This window comes from Bufo gargarizans, chromosome 3 (genome assembly GCF_014858855.1).
Source record: "Bufo gargarizans isolate SCDJY-AF-19 chromosome 3, ASM1485885v1, whole genome shotgun sequence".
NCBI lineage: Eukaryota > Metazoa > Chordata > Amphibia > Anura > Bufonidae > Bufo > Bufo gargarizans.
In genome coordinates, this window is record NC_058082.1 from 282466714 (window position 1) to 282487600 (window position 20887).

Here is a 20887-nt window from a genome sequence, read left to right on the forward strand (position 1 = left end):
AATAAAAACATGGGTTTTCTTTCCAAAAAACAGTAAATTATTTTATGTGGTTAGAAAGTAAGGTACTGTAGGGTTGCATTTTAATAGTTAAACCAGATATAATTTAAATAATAAAATATTGATTTACAATAATTTTAGGCTACTTTCACACTGGCGTTTTGGTTTTCGGTTTGTGAGATCCGTCTAGGGCTCTCACAAGCGGTCCAAAACGGATCAGTTTTGCCCTAATGCATTTTGAATGGAAAAGGATCCGCTCAGAATGCATCAGTTTGCCTTCGTTCAGTCACTATTCCGCTCTGGAGGCGGACACCAAAACGCTGCCTGCACCATTTTGCTGTCCGCCTGACGAAGCGGAGCCAAACGGATCCGTCCTGGCACACAATGTAAGTCAATGAGGACAATTTTCTCTTTTTCTCTGACAAAATAGAAAATAGATCCGTCCCCCTTTGACTTTCAATGGCTACAGAAGACATAATACAACCGGATCCATTCACGACGGTTGTATTATTATAACGGAAGCGTTTTTGCATATCTATGATGGATCCGAAAAAAAACGCTAGTGTGAAAGTAGCCTAACACTAATTATGCTAAAACTGGAAATATGAACAATGCTGATATTTTGTTGAATTCATTGCTTTTACTTTTTCTCCACCAGGTGGCAGCATTAGACTAGTAAATGGAAACAGCAGCTGCCAAGGAAGAGTGGAAGTCCTCTATCAGAATACCTGGGGAACTGTATGTGATGATGACTGGGATTACAATAATGCGCAGGTGGTTTGCAAGCAGATGGGTTGTGGTCCTGCCATTGTGGCTACAACTCTTAGTTATTTTGGCTATGGCAGTGGCCCCATCCTCCTTGATAATGTAGATTGTGTTGGTACAGAGAAAGACCTAATCGAATGCTTCAACCTAGGTTGGGGGCAACATAATTGTGGACATCATGAAGATGCAGGTGTAATATGTCAAGGTGAATATGTTATTTATATTTTATATGTCAGATGCATATAAAAAGAAACATAATGTGGCCGCAGCCTACTACAGTCTATAGTGTCTCTGTGGTGTTAGGGGCAAGTTCAGGTTAATATGGGCCACCATAAAGTGATTAAGGGGGTTCGTCCCTAGGAACCTCCATATTAAACCATATATACAGTACAGACCAAAAGTTTGGATACACCTTCTCATTCAAAGAGTTTTCTTTATTTTCATGACTATGAAAATTGTAGATTCACACTGAAGGCATCAAAACTATGAATTAACACATTTGGAATTATATACATAACAAAAGAAGTGTGAAACAATGGAAAATATGTCATATTCTAGGTTCTTCAAAGTAGCCACCTTTTGCTTTGATTACTGCTTTGCATACTCTTGGCATTCTCTTGATGAGCTTAAAGAGGTAGTCACCTGAAATGGTCTTCCAACAGTCTTGAAGGAGTTCTCAGAGATGCTTAGCACTTGTTGGCCCTTTTGCCTTCACTCTGCGGTCCAGCTCACCCCAAACCATCTCGATTGGGTTCAGGTCCGGCGACTGTGGAGGCCAGGTCATCTGGCGCAGCACCCCATCACTCTCCTTCATGGTCAAATAGCCCTTACACAGCCTGGAGGTGTGTTTGGGGTCATTGTCCTGTTGAAAAATAAATGATGGTCCAACTAAACGCACACCGGATGGAATAGCATGCCGCTGCAAGATGCTGTGGAAGCCATGCTGGTTCAGTATGCCTTAAATTTTGAATAAATCCCCAACAGTGTCACCAACAAAGCACCCCCACACCATCACACCTCCTCCTCCATGCTTCATGGTGGGAACCAGGCATGTAGAGTCCATCTGTTCACCTTTTCTGTGTCGCACAAAGACACGGTGGTTGGAACCAAAGATCTCAAATTTGGACTCATCAGACCAAAGCACAGATTTCCACTGGTCTAATGTCCATTCCTTGTGTTCTTTAGCTCAAACAAGTCTCTTCTGCTTGTTGCCTGTCCTTAGCAGTGGTTTTCTAGCAGATATTCTACCATGAAGGCCTGATTCACACTGTCTCCTCTTAACAGTTGTTCTAGAGATGTGTCTGCTGCTAGAACTCTGTGTGGCATTGACCTGGTCTCTAATCTGAGCTGCTGTTAACCTGCGAATTCTGAGGCTGGTGACTCGGATGAACTTATCCTCCGCAGCAGAGGTGACTCTTGGTCTTCCTTTCCTGGGGCGGTCTGCATGTTAGCCAGTTTCTTTGTAGCGCTTGATGGTTTTTGTGACTGCACTTGGGGACACTTTCAAAGTTTTCCCAATTTTTCGGACTGACTGACCTTAATTTCTTAAAGTAATGATGGCCACTCGTTTTTCTTTACTTAGCTGCTTTTTCCTTGCCATTATACAAATTCTAACAGTCTATTCAGTAGGACTATCAGCTGTGTATCCACCTGACTTCTCCACAATGCAACTGATGGTCCCAACCCCATTTATAAGGCAAGAAATCCCACTTATTAAACCTGACAGGGCACACCTGTGAAGTAAAAACCTTTTCAGGTGACTACCTCTTGAAGCTCATCAAGAGAATGCCAAGAGGGTGCAAAGCAATAATCAAAGCAAAAGGTGGCTACTTTGAAGAACCTAGAATATGACATATTTTCAGTTGGTTCACACGTTTTTGTTATGTATATAATTCCACATGTGTTAATTCATAGTTTTGATGCCTTCAATGTGAATCTACAATTTTCATAGTCATGAAAATAAAGAAAACTCTTTGAATGAGAAGCTGTGTCCAAACTTTTGGTCTGTACTGTATATCACCTAAAGTTTTTTCCCCTTCCCAATCCAAGGCTCTGGTGATGAGATAAGAGCATTTTTAATAATATGCAAATAAGCAGTTTGGTGCAACGAGGGCATCAGGGGCAATGAGCAGCAGGGGCAATATTCAAATTCGTGATATTTCACAAATATTTGGACGATTATTCATCACATATTCGAGAATTCGTGATCTCTAGTCATTATTTTCTTAATTGCAAAAATTTGCGATCAACACTACTCTTAATGTCAAAGATATTGCAGCCTTCTCTTGGCCCACAAGCAAGAAGCAGTGAGGGATCATGGGTTCGGATAAAAAAAAAAATAGAATATTTGAGAATACGAATATATAGCACTATATTCTAGATATTCGCAAATTCTTGAAGTGCCAATATTCGCGATAAAAATGAGCGATTAGAATATTCGAGATCAACACTATTCTAGCTCAAACATATGCTGCTGCTTTGGGTATGGGTGCATGCACAGTACAGCTCTGATTCTTGCCAGGGCAGAAATTGGCTGTACTGTACATGCACCGATACCTAAAACAACAGTGTATGAGCAAGAATACAGGGCCGAATGAGATTTCATAGCCACCTTTTGGTCCCTGTCAATCAAAGCGGGAGGAAGGAACTGGGTGCTGGAAGGAGCAGAACTTTTTCTGCAGTGAGAGCATCGCTGACATCCTTGTTGCACCTAACAGCTCATTTGCATATTATGAAAAAAGGTTTAAAGCTCAGCAACAGAGTCTCCAATTAGAAGGGAAAAAAATTTCTATTAGGGTGACCTACAGCTATCCAATTGTGCTTTTGGTTTAATAGGGGAATCTCAGGTAACTCATTCCCTTTAAATGAACCCACTACAATAGAAATCCGACTTGTAATCTATCTTGCTACTGACGCAAATTATGCCGATCAGGATTCGAGGATAAGAAGAGTCCCACCATTATGGTCATGTGCCGCTTTTTAATCATGTTTCAAGCAACCGTTCTTTCAAGCATACTTGTGCAAACATAGGCCCTGATTTATCAAACAGGTTTTGCCTTTTGGAGTAAAATGTGACAATTCTGTCAATTTAGGCTACTTTCACATTAGCATTTCTATTTTCCGGTATTGAGTTCCGTCATAAGGTCTCGATACCGGAAAAAAACGCTTCAGTTTTGTCCCCATTCATTGTCAGTGGGGACAAAACCTAACTGAACAGAACGGAATGCTCCAAAATGCATTCCGTTCTCATACCGGAGAGCAAACCGCAGCATGCTGCGGTTTGCTTTCCGCCATGGGATGCGGAGCAAAACAGGTCATGACCCACAATGCAAATCAGTGGGGACGGATCCGTTTTCTCTGACACAATCTGACACAATAGAAAATGGATCCGTTCCCCATTGACTTTCAATGGAGTTCATGACAGATCTGTCTTGGCTATGTTAAAGATAATACAACCAGATCCGTTATAACGGATGCAGATGGTTGTATTATCAGTCACAGAAGCGTTTTTGCTGAACCCTGCCAGATCAAGCAATAACACTAGTGTGAAAGTAGCCTTATCTGTATAACCCATTAATAAATAGTCTACAAAGGGGCAAAGTTATTTTTTTGCCCCTGTTAAGGCTAGCTTCACACTAGTGCTAGAGATCCGGCAGGCTATGCCGACAGGGAACAACCTGCCAGATCTCTAACGCTAGTGTGAAGCTAGCCTAAGTCAGTTTCAGAAATACAGCCGTTTTGTGGGCATTATCATCAAGCATGTTGGTTTCTGGCGTTTTTTTAATCATAGGGAAAGTCGTAAAAAAATTGCCTCTACTGCTCTCCACTCCTGTCCTGCTGTAACTGTGGCAGGTGAAAATAAGTCAGAATATGATAGTTGGTTGTGTTAAATTCAACAAGTGCTGTGCGTCACTTTCATAAATTTGGCACACAGGACGATACCTTTACAAAAATACACAAATCTAATGACAACCTTTAAATTGTCCCCCGTTATTAAGTCAGGGCCATCAATTTGCAGGCAGGGCTCTGAATCCCTTGATACAAAACAATTCATCAAATGAAAAGAGCATTGTTTGGTTGACCAATTGTCTGCTCCTATACTCCCATGTGTCTACTTCACCTTTTCCTTTCTCTTTCCTCAGTCTTAAGAATAACCATATGTTACATTCATTAGGTGTGAGAGACTCAGAATTGCTTCCCAAAGGAAGCAGCTTTGATGTGACAACTAAATCAGCAACACCTCCAAAAGATGGTATGTATGCAATATAAACTAAGCATATAAGTCTCCATTTCAGTATCAAATACCTTCCCTTGGACTGTTTGTGTAGAGTAGGTTAAGTCGGCCCCCTGGGTTGCCCCCTTACTAAGGCTCAATCCCCTCCATATATGTATGGCAGGTACCTGATCTATTTCTTACTGGAGTTTTAATTCATTATATTTACTTTAATACCATTCTGCCTTTGCTATAATGGAATTCTACTCCAAATGCACCGACGGGTGAGACTTGTGTTATACACAGCATCCAATCTCAGGAGGTAGAGCTTCAGGGGGAGGGAGAAAGCAGAAGTATATATATATATATATATATATATATATATATATATCTATGCTACCTGGAAAGAAATCTTGTGGGGGTCATACGTCCCTACACAGCACCATGGAGTCTGTATGCTTCAACTTTTTTGCTACACACATATTGCTCTGTAACTCAAAAAATATCAATTTCTACTAAACTTGGTACCCATATCACTTACTATCTGGGAAAGAATACTGTGGAGGTAACATGCCGGTGCCCAATAAGTTTCTGTCTGTCCCGACATCTGTCTGTCTGTTCTTTATGCGCGACCAAACGACTGGAGCGATCTTCACCAAATTTGGAAAACAGGTACATCAGGTGTCCAGGAAGGTTTTAGACTGGGTCTCAGCTCTCTAAGACGTACCGTTCCTGAGATATTCCCCCAAAAAATTACCTGCATTAGCCAATACAAGCCTGCAAGTCTTTCTTTTCATATGCCAACTGCCATACACATGGTCACATGTCCCTTATCAGCCAATAGAAGCTCGCAGGCCCTTAGTCTCCACATACACACAGTTTTACTCCAGGTTTCCATAACAACCCAGCCATTTTTCTTCACTGCTGTAGGTAGGATGGCCAGATGTCTGGTTTTAGGCTGGATAGTCCAATTTTTAGACTCCTGGTCCTCCGTCCAGCGCAAGGCCAGGACGGATGGCCAGAAGTCCTCCTTTTTTGTTGTTAACAGGGTGACGGGACAACGGGTCCACTAAGGCATGGTCACTTTAAGTAATTGGTAGGGCCTGGCAGCACGTTTGGATCACACTGCACTCTTATGTGACGTGACAACATTATCAGCGCTGCAGCTGCACCAGACAATTCTGGTTTGTGCGGGAAGGAAGTCGGGAACAGAGGAGCGCAGGATGGGACCTCACGGGTGCGGGCCACCTAGAGTCTGTGTATGGCCGGGCAGCCTGCAGAGAGCTGGTGTGTGCAGCCAGGTGGAAGGCGGAGGACGAGCTGCTGGAGGCCCCCTCTGTGAAAGTGCGGCACCTGCACAGTGTAAACTTTTCTACTTGGCATGGAGGGTCCGGTCCGGCTGGGCTATGGGCACAGTGAGGAGCGCTGCCTGATGCAAGCGCAGCTGCCCTGAGCCAGTGAGGTAAAAGTAGCTTATTGGCGTCTGAAAGTGAAAGACTGTGCTGCTGTTGCTGTGGCCGGGTCGGGGAATGGATTGCTAAAACTGAAAGGGGGGAGGGAGTCTGACTGCTGTGAAACTTGAAAGGGGGTTAAATAAGTTATAAAGAATTCTGTGATGAGTCTACTGGGCTGGCGCTGCTGATTTTGAAAGGAGTTACTACTGTGGAAGCTGAAAGGGGGGAATAAATAACTACTGTAATGTGAAAAGGGGACTGAAAGGGGTTAATACTGTGAAGAGCCTCCCCTCGGTGGTGATTGGGGACGTGGCTTCACAAATGTGGGCGTGGTTATTAATGTTGGGCGTGGTCAGTGAGGTCTGGCTTTCTTGGGTGAAGCCAGTGGCCACCTAGTTGTAAACAGGTCAGCTTTAGGCTAGGGATACATGACAACATGTGTCGCACGACACAATAGGGCACAACTACACTGCTACATGTTTTGCGCGACATTGATGTCGCACAACAATTTTTTGAATGATAGTCTATGGTGTTGCACTGCGACATGTGACATACTGCTATGCAACAGCATGTAAAATGACGTAGTGCGACACCATAGCCTATCATAAAAATTGTTGAGACAAAATGTTGCGTGACACATGTCGTCGTGTAGCTCTAGCAGGATGCTGTGGAGGTCACTGTTAAGGGGCGGGCCACTGAGGAGGTCACCGTCAAGGGAGTGGGGTGCTGTGAAACTCACTGTTAAAGGGGCAGACCGCTGTGGAGGTCATTATTAAAGAGGCAAACACTGTGGAGGTCACTGTTAAGGGAGCGGGGTACTGTGGAGGTAACTGTTAAGGGAGCGGGGTACTGTGGAGGCAACTGTTAAGGGAGTGGGGTACTTACCTGCGAGCTGCGATGTCTGTGTCCGGCCGGGCGCTCCTCCTACTGGTAAGTGACAGGTCTGTGCTATAAGCAATGCGCCGCACAGACCTTTCACTTACCAGTAGGAGGAGCGCCCGGCCGGTCACAGACATCGCAGCTCTCAGGTAAGTATAATGCTTCTAAAAATTGCTAAGTAACCATGGCAACCACGACTGCAGTAGCATCCTGGTTGCTATGATTACCGATCGGAGCCCCAGCGATTAAACTGGGACTTCGATCGGTACTCTCCGCTGCCACCAATGATAGGGGGGGAGATTTTAATTAGGAGGGGGAGGGAGGGGGGCCCACTGGCCACCAATGAATCTACAGTACTACAGGGGAGGGAGGGGGGGCCGGCCGCACTGGCCACCAATGTGTTAACTACAGGGGAGGGAGAGGGGGGCGGCCTGCCAGGCAGTAGGGGGCAGTCATATACACAGTTCTTTTAGTATATTCTAACCTGAAGCATCCCCATCACCATGGGAACACCTCTGTGTTAGAATATACTGTCGGATCTGAGTTTCACGATCTAACTCAAATCCGATGGTATATTCTAACATAGAGGCGTTCCCATGGTGATGGGGACGTTTCAAGTTAAAATATACCATCGGATTGGAGAAAACTCTGATCCGATGGTATAAAAGGGACTCCTGACTTTACATTAAAAGTCAATGGGGGACAGATCCGTTTGCAATTGCACCATATTGTGTCTACGTCAAACGGATCCGTCCCCATTGACTTGCATTGTAATTCAGGATGAATCCGCTTGGCACTGCACGGCCAGGCGGACACCAAAACGAGTGCATGAGGCCTAACACTGTATTTCTTGCAGCAGGAGCTCATACCCCTGGCTGTCACTTTTCCCATTTCCCATGCTATGTTACCATATGGAGGGACCCTGTTGCTGTCCCTGGTTACATCATACAGCAGCAGTGAGAGCTGTGGGTCCAAGCTGCTGACTGCAAGAAATACAGTGCTATGGTAGGAGTCTGGAGATGATATGGTACCAAGCAGCGGGTAAGACAGCTGTCTTTCAAGAGGGGGATATTGGAGGAGAGAGAACGGATTATGGTGGTGGTGGAGATAAAATTTGGGGGAGAAAGAGGATGCTGGATGGATGTGATACTGGAGGGGAGTAGGTGAGATAGTACTGGGGGGAAGAGAGATGATACTGCAAGGTAGATAAGATACTGGAGAGGAGTGGAAGATATATTACAGGGGGACGTTGGGATATGATACTACATGGAGGGAGACGTGAGAATGGAGGGAGATGGTAATGGGGAAGGGAGAGAGAATACTTGGGGGAGATGGATATATGAGATTAGAGCTGTGGGAGAGATGATAAGTGGGGGAGAGGATACTGGGAAGGGGGCATGAGATGATACCTGGGGGAAGATATATCAATGGAGGAAGTGAGGGGTGACCCCTGAGGAGGAGGGATTAAATCCATGGGAGGAGAGGTAAAACATTTTTTATAGAAAATAGGAAAAGTATTTTCAAAGTTGCCTATTTTTATTTATTTATTTATTTTCATTTATAATGCATAATGGAAATTATAAACACAATGGTTGCAACGCTGGACATAGTGTTTTATTTTTAACTTTTTTTTAGTTGTGCAGGTGGTGAGGGTTCTAAAATAATTCTGCGCAGGGCCCCATCTAAACAAGTGAGGTGTGAATGTCCCCCAGGGGTCTATTATGACCTCTAGGGAGACATTATGCAATGAAAATATATACCGGTACATATACGAATAAAACAATATTTTAAATAACATACATATGAATAAATACAATTTTAAAAATGCCCATGCTAACCCAAGATGTCGCTATAGCTGTACCATTTACCTAATACTATACACAATACATAAGAAAACAACTGTAACACCTGTGCACTCCCTGCCCCTTCAAACATCAAATGGGGGTCCAACTCCCTGCACTCCCATCAAAGGAGTGTGTCCTTAAGCAGTCTGACACTGTCCAATCTGTGCTGACAACACCAGAGTGTTTAGGGGCACACCCCATGATAACAAAATTTTAGGCCTTATTTACACATCAGTGAATCACTAATGTGTGCTGTACATGTTCTCCACGGACAGCACACGTACCTATTGTTTTTAATATGTTTATTGATTCATATATCTGTGATGTAGGAACCAAAAAACAGCAGAGACATGCACTATTTTGGTACAGGATGTGGACCAAACACGCCCATTGAAGTCTATGGGGACATTTACTAAGCGTGTTGCTCCTGAAATTTGATTTGCGCCAAATATATAAACTGTTTTCTCTAGACTTTTCACCATAAAGAATGCATCACGCCAGAAATGAGTTATATATGTCAAAGTGAGCGGGTCTATCACATATAACACCTCATTTATCATACTCTTAGGCCCCTTTCACACGGGCGAGTATTCCACGCAAATCGTGAGGTGAACGCATTGCACCCGCACTGAATCCTGACCCATTCATTTCTATGGGGTTGTGCACATGAGCAGTGATTTTCACGCATCACTTGTGCGTTGCGTGAAAATCGCAGCATGCTCTATATTCAGCGTTTTTCATGCAACACAGGCCCCATAGAAGTGAATGGGGCCATGTGAAAATCACAAGCATCTGCAAGCAAGTGCTGATGCGGTGTGATTTTCACGCATGGTTGCTAGGTGACGATCGGGATGGGGACCCAATCTGTATTATTTTCCCTTATAAAATGGTTATAAGGGAAAATAATAGCATTCTGAATACAGAATGCAAAGTAAAATAGTGATGGAGGGGTTAAAAAATAAAAATAAAATTAACTCACTGAGTCTACTTGATCGCGTAGTTGCGGATCTCTGTCTTTTGTAATGTTGAGCTGCTGGCTAAGGACCTGTGGTGACGTCACATCACATGATCCAATCACATGGTCCCTCACCATGGTGATGAACCATGTGATTGGACCATGTGATGAGCACAGTGACGTCATCAAAGGTCCTATTCCTGTGCACAGCAAAGAAGAAGAAAGAAGAGAAGCCAGGCTGCGCGATCAAGTGGATTAAGGTGAGTTAAAAAAATAAAAAATTTTAACCCCCTCCAGCCCTATTGTACTATGCATTCTGTATTAAGAATGCTATTATTTTCCCATATAACCATGTTATAAGGGAAAATAATACAATCTGCAGAACACCGATCCCAAACCCGAACTTCTGTGAAGAAGTTCGGGATTGGGTACCAAACATGCTGATTTTTCTCACTGCATTACAATGTTTTACACTCGCGCGGAAAAATTGCCCATTTTCCCGCAACGCACCTGCATTTTATCTGGGCAAAAAATATGACGCCCGTGTGAAAGAGGCCTTAGGGTGCTATTACATGCGGCAGATTTTGTGGGAGAAAATTCCGCAACTGAAAATCAGTTCCATTCACCTTAATGGAGCTGGCAGAAATCCTTGTGCTTGCTGCCCCATCCAGATGAATGGAACTCATTTTCAGTCGGGGAATTTTGTGCCACAAAATCTGCCACGTGTGAAGGCGCCCTTATAAGCAGAAATGGCAAAAGTTGTTGTGGACAATTAAGCCAGCTTATGTGGTAGTGTTTAGTGTAAAAAGCCTGTCAAAAAGTCACATTTATCAAAAGAAAAACCAACTCATCGTGGTAACAAGCGATAGGTAAGTATTAAAACTGGCTGCAGTTATTTTTATCTAATATTAATGAGCCAATCAGCAGGGTTTTGTCAGTAAATTGATATTCAACAAAAACAAAAACATCCCGAGTCTGAGACAAAAGTTACAATTTACCACTGGAAATTTCGCAAATATGCTTTGAAAGTCACAAATATGTTTCAAAGTTGCAAATGCGGTCGGTCTAGCAGGTTTAGCTGAAATGGCGCATTTTGGTTTAAAAAAAGTTGCATTTTAGTGCTTTTCAAGATAAAATGTTGCAAATCGAGAAAACTAGACGGATACTCAAGTTTGTATTTTGAAACGTCACATTTTAAAAGTGCTGTGCATCTTTTGCTATATGAGGTGAAACAAATCACCACTTTTGATTTGTAATGTTAGTATTTTTTTTTGTTGAGAAAATGACACCATTATTGAGAAATGTCCCCCTATGTATGTGTGGAAACCACTGACACAACACAGATGTCACCTCTTCCCTTACGTCCTAACCAGCAGCACAAGTGGGGAGTTCTCCCCTGTGAAACTAGTAGGACAGGTGGAATTTTTGATGACAATAAATTTCCTACCAAGTAATAGTTAAATAATTAGTAAAACCCACCCCTATAAAGGGTAGACTGCCCATCGTTCAGTGCTTTTTAACAAGTAGAAACAAACAAGGGTACGGCCTGTCATTTTTAAAATACTTTTACTTTGACCAATTTTTCCTACCCCTTGTCTGATGGTCCTAGGTTGTGGACATTAAGTGGCTCCGGTCCCCTCTGCTCATGGTGTTATTTCGTGAACCGCTGCACCTGCGGTAGCGGCAGTCCAGGCTACAGGGGCGGAGCCTATCGGCACTCGGCCACCTACAGGGCTTGGATCGCTGGCGTCTCTCGCGGGCTCCTGCTGCATGCTGCTCGGCCGACAGGAAGTGCGTCATTGACGACTTCCGGTTTCGGCCAGCGTTGTGAAACTTACACCTGTGGCTATTACTACTACTTCTAAACTGAAAATGTATTTTCAGATGGCATCTCCTAACAGTGATCAGCACGGTAAATCCACTCATAAGCAGAGACATTTAGTCTGCGCTTCCTGCGAGATTCCAATGCCGGACTCCTACGAGTACAATCGGTGTCCATCATGTCGCCCCCCTCTGTCGCAACCCACTGGAAGCGACATGTTTGGGTGGATAAAGGACTTCATGGAAAATTCTATTTCCGAAATTAAAAGCGACCTCAAAGAGACCAAGAGAATCATCTCCGGGTCCGATGCCTATGCTGGAAGAAATCTCTGTGGATGACCATTCCTCCTCTTCCTCTGACGAAGATTCTGTTCCTGTTTCCAGCCGAGAAGACTCAAAGGCTTTTACGCTCCATCTGGTCAAGGGACCGTGATGTTGAGCAAGGGGAAGCTCCGCCATCCACCTCTAGGGGGTTAAGAACCTTCAAAGTGGACGTTTTATGCTTACAGAATGGAAACACCCGGAGAAGGGGCCAGTCCTCAATAAGAGGTTTAAACTCATGTTTCCCCTCCAGGAATCGGAATCTGATCTTTGGGTACCGCCTCCAAAGGTTGACATGGCAATATCCAAACTGTCCAAAAGGACCCTAGTCCCGTCAGATGACGGTAGTAATCTCCAGGACCAGTTAGACCGTAAGGTCGAATGCACCTTAAGGCGCAATTATTCTGCTGCGGCAGCCTCCGCATCAGTAGCTGTCGCCTCCTCTGAGACTGCGGACTTTGTAAGTTCCCGCATTTTAAGAATTCAGGCTGACCTAGAGGCCGGAGTAGCCAGAACGGACATTCTGGACCAATTTAAGACCCTCCTATTGGGAGCGGATTTTCTGTGTGACGCCTCTGCGCAACATTTGAAGCTGGCTGCGAAAAGTATGGCGCTTTCTTCTGCCAGCCGTAGGCCCCTTTGGTTGTGACCATGGGTCGCCGATAACACCTCCAAGTTCAACTTATGTGGCCTACCCTATGAGCCAGGAAGGCTTTTTGGTTCTGAGCTAGATAAGCTCATGGAAAGATTGGCAGATAAGAAAGGGAAAAATCTCCCTCAACAGTACTTTCGGGGTCGCAGTAGGTCCAGATACACAAGACCTCAGGACCCCTCAAGATCCCAGAGGCGCCAGGCGTCCTCCAGATGCGGACGCGGTCGTGGTAGAGGCAGTGAACGTAGGGCGGACCTATGACTCTCCCGCTTACCTTCTCCCTTCCCCTCCAGACCCTCCGTACAATCCTCCGGTCGGAGGTCGTTTAAGTTTTTTCTGGCAGACCTGGCTGCAAGAGATCCCGGACCAGTGGGTCCTAAATATAATTTTGTTCGGTTACACGATAGATTTCGTGTCTCCCCCTCAGGAGAAATTTGTGTTAACCCGACCTTTACCCCAAATCAAACAAAAGATTCTGGAGGACGCAGTCCTCCTTTATATCCACAAAAAAGCCCTAGAGGAGGTTCCCTTTCACGAACGAGGGCGAGGGGTGTATTCCCCCATATTTCTAGTCCCAAAGCCTTCTGGAGACTGGCGCATGATAATAGATCTGCGCTACCTAAATCGCTTCATAAAACAGAAGTGCTTCAGAATGGAGACCATCCGTTCCTTAATCAACATTCTAAATCCCTGAGACCTCATGGTCACCATAGATCTAAAGGACGCTTATCTTCATGTCCCTATTCATCCAACTCATCAAAAGTTCCTAAGAGTTGCGGTCTCCATAAAAGGTGTGGTAAAGCATTACCAGTTTGCTGTTCTACCCTTTGGCATCTCTTCCGCACCCCACACCTTTACCAAGGTTGTGGCTCCGGTTGTTGCCAAGCTCAGGCTTCAAGGACTATAAATCGTGCCATATCTAGACGATTGGCTCTTAAAAGCTGCGTCTATAGACGTTCTTCAGACCCATCTTCATCTGGCTCTTCAGACTCTCCAGCGGTTGGGCTGGCTGATAAATTGGGAAAAGTGCCAGATCCTACCTTCCACTTCCAGGGTGTTCCTGGGGTTTATAGTGGATTCTCAAAGGATGACTCCTTTTCTCTCTCCAGAAAGGAAAGATCGAGTCACAAGATCCGCTCAGTTTCTCATGGCACCTCGTCGAGGATCCATCAGAACACTTATGAAGATGTTGGGCCAAATGTCAGCATCTGCAGAGGCAGTTCCTTGGGCCCTTTGGCACCTCCGTCCACTTCAAGAGGAAGTGTTAGCTGTCTGGAACCACAACCAAAAGGGGTTGGACAAGACTCACTCCCTGTCTGTCAAAGTCCGCTCCTCACTCAAATGGTGGAGGAACCTATCAGATGGGAGGTCCTTGATTCAACCTCGTTTGATCACGTTGACCACAGACGCCTCCCTTTTAGGTTGGGGAGCCCATCTGGAAGACAGTCCAGTACAAGGTACCTGGACTCCACAGGAGAGACTTCTCTCGTCCAATATGAGAGAACTAAGAGCTGTACGTCTAGCTCTTTATCACTTTTCTCCTCTCATCCGCGGGAAGGCGGTGAGAGTCCGTTCGGACAGCACCACTGTAGTCTCTTACATCAATAGACAGGGAGGTAATAGACAGGTCTTCTCCACGAAGTTGGTCTAATTCTCTCTTGGGCAGAGCTTAGTTTATCCCACCTATCCACGGTTCACATCAGGGGAGATCTCAACATAGTTGATCGACTCAGTCGAGGTCTACCAGTTCCAGGCAAATGGTCACTGAACAGAGACATCTTCTCCCAGATCACTCTACGTTGGGGTACTCCAGAGATCGACTTGATAGCGACCCGGTTGAACGCGAAGGTGGACAAGTTCTACTCCCTCTACAAGGAGGAAACCCCTTGGCGATAGACGCTCTGGCCATTCCATGGAGGTTCAGGCTGGCATACACATTCCCTCCACTTTCCATGATACCACGGGTATTGACGAAAATCAGACAAGACCAGACCCCGGTCATTGCAACAATACTATTCTGGCCGAAGAGGTCTTGGTTCACCCAGCTCATGAAGATGAGTCAGGGCACATATTGGAGACTTCCCCTAATGCAGGACCTTGTGTATCAGAACACAGGCCCCTGCCTAGATCTGAGGAAACTCAATCTGACAGCCTGGAGATTGACAGGCCCCCTACTAGAAGCTAGAGGGCTTTCTGTGGAGGTCTTGAGAACTATTTCACACTCCCGTGCGGAGTCTACAAACAAGGCATACTCAAAAATCCACAAGATCTTTCTTCAGTGGTGTGCTGTTAAAGAGGTAGTACCCTCAGATCCTCCTCTTTCAGCTATTTTACAATTCCTGCAGGACGGCCTGGACAAGGGTCTAAGTCCGTCTACTCTCAGAGTCCACATCAGTGCTCTCTCTGCCTCTTTAGGTAGACCATTATCTCAAGACTCCCTACTCAGGAGGTTCCTCAAGGGAGCCGAAAGATTAAAACCTAGAATCCTGAGACCTATCCCTAGTTGGGATTTATCCATTGTTCTAAAGGGGCTATCCTCTCCCCCCTTTAAACCCTTAGAGAATGTAGACCTTAGGTTTCTATCCTTAAAGGTCACATTTTTACTGGCCATAACATCGGCCAAAAGGATTGGAGAATTACAGGCCCTAGCCGCCACTGAGCCTTATACCCTCTTTCTCCAGGACTCTGTCCTGTTGAGATTTCTACCGACCTTTGCTCCTAAGGTTCCCTCATTCGGTAACCGAAATCAAACCATCTCCCTGCCGGTCCTATGTCCTACTCCATCATCTCCTGAAGAGGAAGCCCTTCACCCCTTGGACATTTCCAGAAATCTAAAAATCTACCTGGACAGGACTGCGAACTTTAGGAAATCGGAACACCTACTGCTCTCTTTTTCTGGTAAAAGCAAAGGTCTGAAAGCCTCCAAACCCTCTCTAAGTAGATGGGTAAAAGAGGCAATCCGGGAAGCCTTTTTATCCCAAGGCTTGGCTCCTCCATCCTTTGTCACCGCCCACTCCACGAGGGCAATATCTACTTCCTTTGTGGAAAAGAATCTCGTTCCACTTGAACAGATTTGTGCTGCGGCTTCCTGGACCTCCCACACACTTTCATTAGACACTATCGCCTAGACTCTAGGCGTTCGGAGGGGGTAGCATTCGGACATACCATTCTGTCTGCCGCCCTCTCATAAAAAATAATAAAATCTATAGGATTATACCTGGGAAAGCCCCTCCCAATTTGTTGGGTTACTTGCTAGGTCCCCACTTGTGCTGCTGGTTAGGACGTAAGGGAAGCGTTAATTTTTAACGTAAATTTGTTTTCCCTTAGTCCTAACAGCAGCACACAAATTTCTCACCCTTGTTTGTTTCTACTTGTTAAAAAGCACTGAACGATGGGCAGTCTGCCCTTTATAGGGGTGGGTTTTACTAATTATTTAATTATTACTTGGTAGGAAATTTATTGTCATCAAAAATTCCACCTGTCCTACTAGTTTCAGAGGGGAGAACTCCCCACTTGTGCTGCTGTTAGGACTAAGGGAAAACAAATTTACGTTAAAAATTAACGCTTTTTCACCCATATATCTAAGAGCACTGTACCACAGAAGATTGCAGACACATTCCAAGCATACCTGTGTGCGCTGTGTGTCTGTAGTCCATGTCCAGGAAAAGCACTTTTAGGGCTCATGCACACAAACTTATTTTCTTTCCGCTTCCGTTCAATTTTTTTGCGGACCGTGTGCGAAACCATTCACTTCAATAAGTCCGCAAAAACAACGGAAGGTACTACGTGTGCATTCCGTTTCCGTATTTCCGTTCTGCAAAAAAGCAGTGCATGTCCTATTATTGTCCGCAGATCACAGTCCGAAGCCCCATTCAAGTCAATGGGTCTGCAAAAAATATGGAGCGCACACGGAACACATCCGTATGTCATCTGTATTTCATCCGTATTTTGCGGATCCATACTGTAGAAATGCTATGCCCAGCCCATATTGCTCATGTGTTTGGCCATTAATAAGTTACTGTTTCCGTTATCGATCTGCAAAAAACAGATAGCAAACGGAAACCATACGGATATGTTTTGTCAAATAACGGAACGGAAGAGGACTTAAATCAGAGAAAAAAAACTCAGATACAGAACAACTGATCCATGAAAAATAGACTGCAAAACAACAAAGGTCGTGTGCATCAGGCCTTATTCTGCTGGGAAACAGCTCCCAAGTGCCCAGCTCTGCTGCTCCAAGTGCCCAAAGCAAACCAGACTGAAGAGGAGAGGGTACCAACTAGAAACATGGGCCTGACCTTGTTTAACCTTTCAGACGATACCAGAACCACAGCATTATATCCACTATATCAGAAGATATAGCCATTAGAATTTGAGTCAGGAGTGAAAGCTGTTTTTACTTTCCCTTTCAGCTGGGCACTTGGGAGCTGTTTTCCAGCAGAATAAGGCTACATGCACACGACCGTATGTGTTTTCCCGCTCGAAAATTGCGCATCCGCAAAAAAAAAACATGACATCCGTATGCCATCCGTTTTTTTGCGGATCCATTGCAACAATGCCTAAAACGGACAAGAATAGGACATGTTCTATTTTTTTTGCGGGGCTACGGAACGGACATACTGATGCGGACAGCACACGGTGTGCTGTCCGCATTTTTTGCAAACCCATTGAAATGAATGAAAAAAAGGAACAGAAACAAACAACGTTCGTGTGCATGTAGCCTAAAAGTGCTTTTCCTGGACATGGAATAAGGACACAAAGTGCGCACAGGTATGCTTGGGATGTGTCTGCAATCTTCTGTGGGGCCATGTTGTTAGTTATATTGGTGAAAATGAGGTGACAGACTCCCTTTAAAGAGAATCTATCACCACAGATATAGCCCCCACCTCCCTAAAAAAATTCTATATAGGCTGGATTTCTGATATATGACTAACCAACTCTGCACTCACTTGCATTCTCCCTCAGTAAACCTGCAAATGGCCCATATCCTGCATGCTAATGCATGTCCAGGACGTTATAAGCTGCTTCATTACCATTTTGTTCTTACTGCAGGGGAATGCAAGCAAGTGCAATGCTAAAAATTACAAATTTGGAATCAGTGAGCATCATTTATCAAAAATATCTGAGAGGAAAACTTGTCTTGCCCACAGCAACCAGTCACACTGCAGCTTTCAGTCTGTAACATATATTTTTTTTTAATTTAATTTTTTTTTTTTTTTGGGAAAAAGGGGGGTGATTAGAATTTTTTTAATTTTTTTATTTTGTAAAACTTTTTTGTTTTTACACTTTTTATAGTTCCCATTGGGAACTATAACATGCAATCATCTGATTACTATTAGGCTACTTTAACACTTGCGTCAGAGTGATCCGGTAAGCAGTTCTGTCGCGAGAAAAAAAAAACAGCATTCAGGCAAGTCTTCAGTTTTTTTCGCCAGAGATAAAACCGTAGCATACTGCAGTTTTCTCTTTTGCCTGATCAGTCAAAATGACTGAACGGAAGACATCCTTATGCATCCTGAACGGATTACTCTCCTGATCAGTCATTTTCCGGCATTGAGCCCTTTTGACGGAACTCAGTGCCGGAAAAGAAAAATGCTAGTGTGAAAGTACCCTAATCATAGACTCCAATGCATTGGAATCTATGATGATTTTACTACTTTCCTATGGAGCCCTATTACAGGCAAGGGCTCCATAGGAAATACTATGCAGCAGCCTCCTGTCATTCACAGTGTGCTTCCGGTGTTTCACATGCTCAGATGCCGTGGTCACGATTGACCAATGCATCGGAGGGGTTGACATGAGCGGGTGTCTGCTATAAGAAGCAGGTGGCCACCCGCGGCTATGGTGCCCGCAGCGCTCAGGAGTGGGCGCCATCTTTAAAGACCCTGCCAGCGCCGTTAAGGGGTTAATAAATGAGGCCCAGTGTATTTTCATCTATACAACCATTTCAGTAGTTTGGTTGTCACTTCATAATTTTCTTAATATGTATACGAACTGCATTGCCTGTATACCTGTCCTGTATATGTATATGTTGACAGCACCAGCTAAGGACTTTTGTGGATCTATTAACTTTCATTCTCCTTGACTTCCATACTGTAGTGAGCACTGACAGGACATCTGTGCTCTGTATCCCCGGCATGCTCAGCAACTAACTATCCACCAGGGAGATACAGGAGAGCGGGCAGGCAGCGTTCACCCCTGACAAGCAGTATAGAAGGCAGGGAGACAAGGAGAAGCAGTTCCACAATATATATAGAGAAAGTTATAGATATACAGTATATGATACAGTGGGGGTCCGACACCCGACACCACCGCCGATCAGCTGTTTTGAGAAGGCACCATTTCTATAGATCCCAATATCCTACATGTCAGAAGATAACCAAAGGTGGAATTACTCCCTAGTGGTAAAATGCATTTCATTTCAAGGTTCTGGTATTCTAGTTGACTAAAATGTGCAGCTTTTAGAATGAAGATAATTAGAAACTGACAGGTTTTCCACTGTTTCACCAGGGTCCATGCGCTTAGTGAATGGAAGCCATCGCTGTGAAGGTCGCCTGGAAATCTTTTTTTTACTGCAGTGGGGCACTGTGTGTGACGACGCATGGGACCTAAAGGCTGCAAAAGTGGTCTGTCGTTCTCTAGGCTGTGGAGCAGCAGTAAAAGCATGGGGAGAAGCTTGGTATGGGCAGGGGACTGGCATTATTTTCCTTGACAATGTTAAGTGTCATGGCAATGAAAGTTCCCTATTACAGTGCTCCTACATTCACTGGAATGTACACAACTGTGACCACTCCGAAGATGCCGGGGTGAAGTGTGGGCTCTTGTGAACAATATCCAGCCAAACTGAACATATGTAAATGTATACATTATGTACATAATTCTGTGTCATCTCTGGAATTCTGCACTTTAATAACCCTTCCAAGCTAAGACTATGTACTCTTCAAGTCTATTGTCCTTTGATTTGAAAAAATATGCATTTATAATATACACAGACTGTAGTGTTAAGATGACCTTTAAAGCTATGGACACTTTCAGGGGCATTTTTTCTACTGGATTCTATGTATTTTGGCTAAATGGCGTTTATTAAAAACCATTTATTGTTTGTCTTCTGTAGCGAAAATATAGTCTGATACATTGCAACAAAGAGAACTTACGCCAGCTCGCCAGAGATAGATCTCCGTTCCTGGAACCCGTTCCAACCTGTAGATAATTCAGTGTACAAACATGTCCAGTACAGGAGTAAAATCTTCAAGCTTTATCTCATGTTTAGTTAACATTAAAATATATCTCCAAATATACCATCATGTTCACGTCCAACATGTTTTGATCAGACAAAAGATATTAATCATTCTCATAAATTTCAGGCTGCTCAGTCCCTTTCAGTGTAAAATCTAAAGCACAAATCTAAACAAAAATCTTTTTTATTTTTCCAATCACATAGCCTTGTGAGGGATTGTTTTTTTGGGGACAAGTTGTACTTTCTAATGACACTATTTGCTATTGCATAAAATGTAGTGGAAAGCTCGGAAAAATTCCAAAAAGGGATGTAATTACAAAAAATGCAATTCCACCATATGGGTTTTTACGGTGTTCCCTATGTGGTGAAACTGACCTGTTATTTTTATTCTCCAGGTCATGATTGCCACAGTTATATAGTTCTTCTTGTGTTTTAATAGTTAAAATAGTAAAAATATTGAAAAATGCATTTTTTTATTTGCATAATCATATTCTGAACCCCTTAACGTTTTTTATATTTACATCCATGGAGCTGTGTAAGGGCTCATATTTGCAGGGCTATGTGTAATTTTTATTGATTCCAGTTTGGAGTGTGTATGGCTTTTTAATCACTTTTTTATTAAATTATTTAGGGGAGGTGAAGCGACAAAAATGAGTGTATAGGCACAGGCAATGAGGACCCATAGGAACTTCAGATGGCCCAAAGCTGCCATAGAAAATTAACTGCTCCCTCGATCTTAGGTCCCTTTC

The 20887-nt window shown here is 44.0% G+C and overlaps 1 protein-coding gene across 1 annotated transcript in view; it reads left to right on the plus strand.

Annotated features, from left to right (window-relative positions):
• SSC4D (scavenger receptor cysteine rich family member with 4 domains) overlaps nucleotides 1-19728 on the plus strand; it is a 43103-nt gene extending 23375 nt beyond the window's left edge. The window contains exons 7-9 of the mRNA XM_044285608.1: nucleotides 656-967; nucleotides 4937-5014; nucleotides 19412-19728. Of these exons, the coding sequence (XP_044141543.1) occupies nucleotides 656-967; nucleotides 4937-5014; nucleotides 19412-19728 (707 nt within the window). The remainder of the gene's footprint in view (nucleotides 1-655; nucleotides 968-4936; nucleotides 5015-19411) is intronic.
• The last annotated feature ends 1159 nt before the right edge of the window (nucleotides 19729-20887 follow it).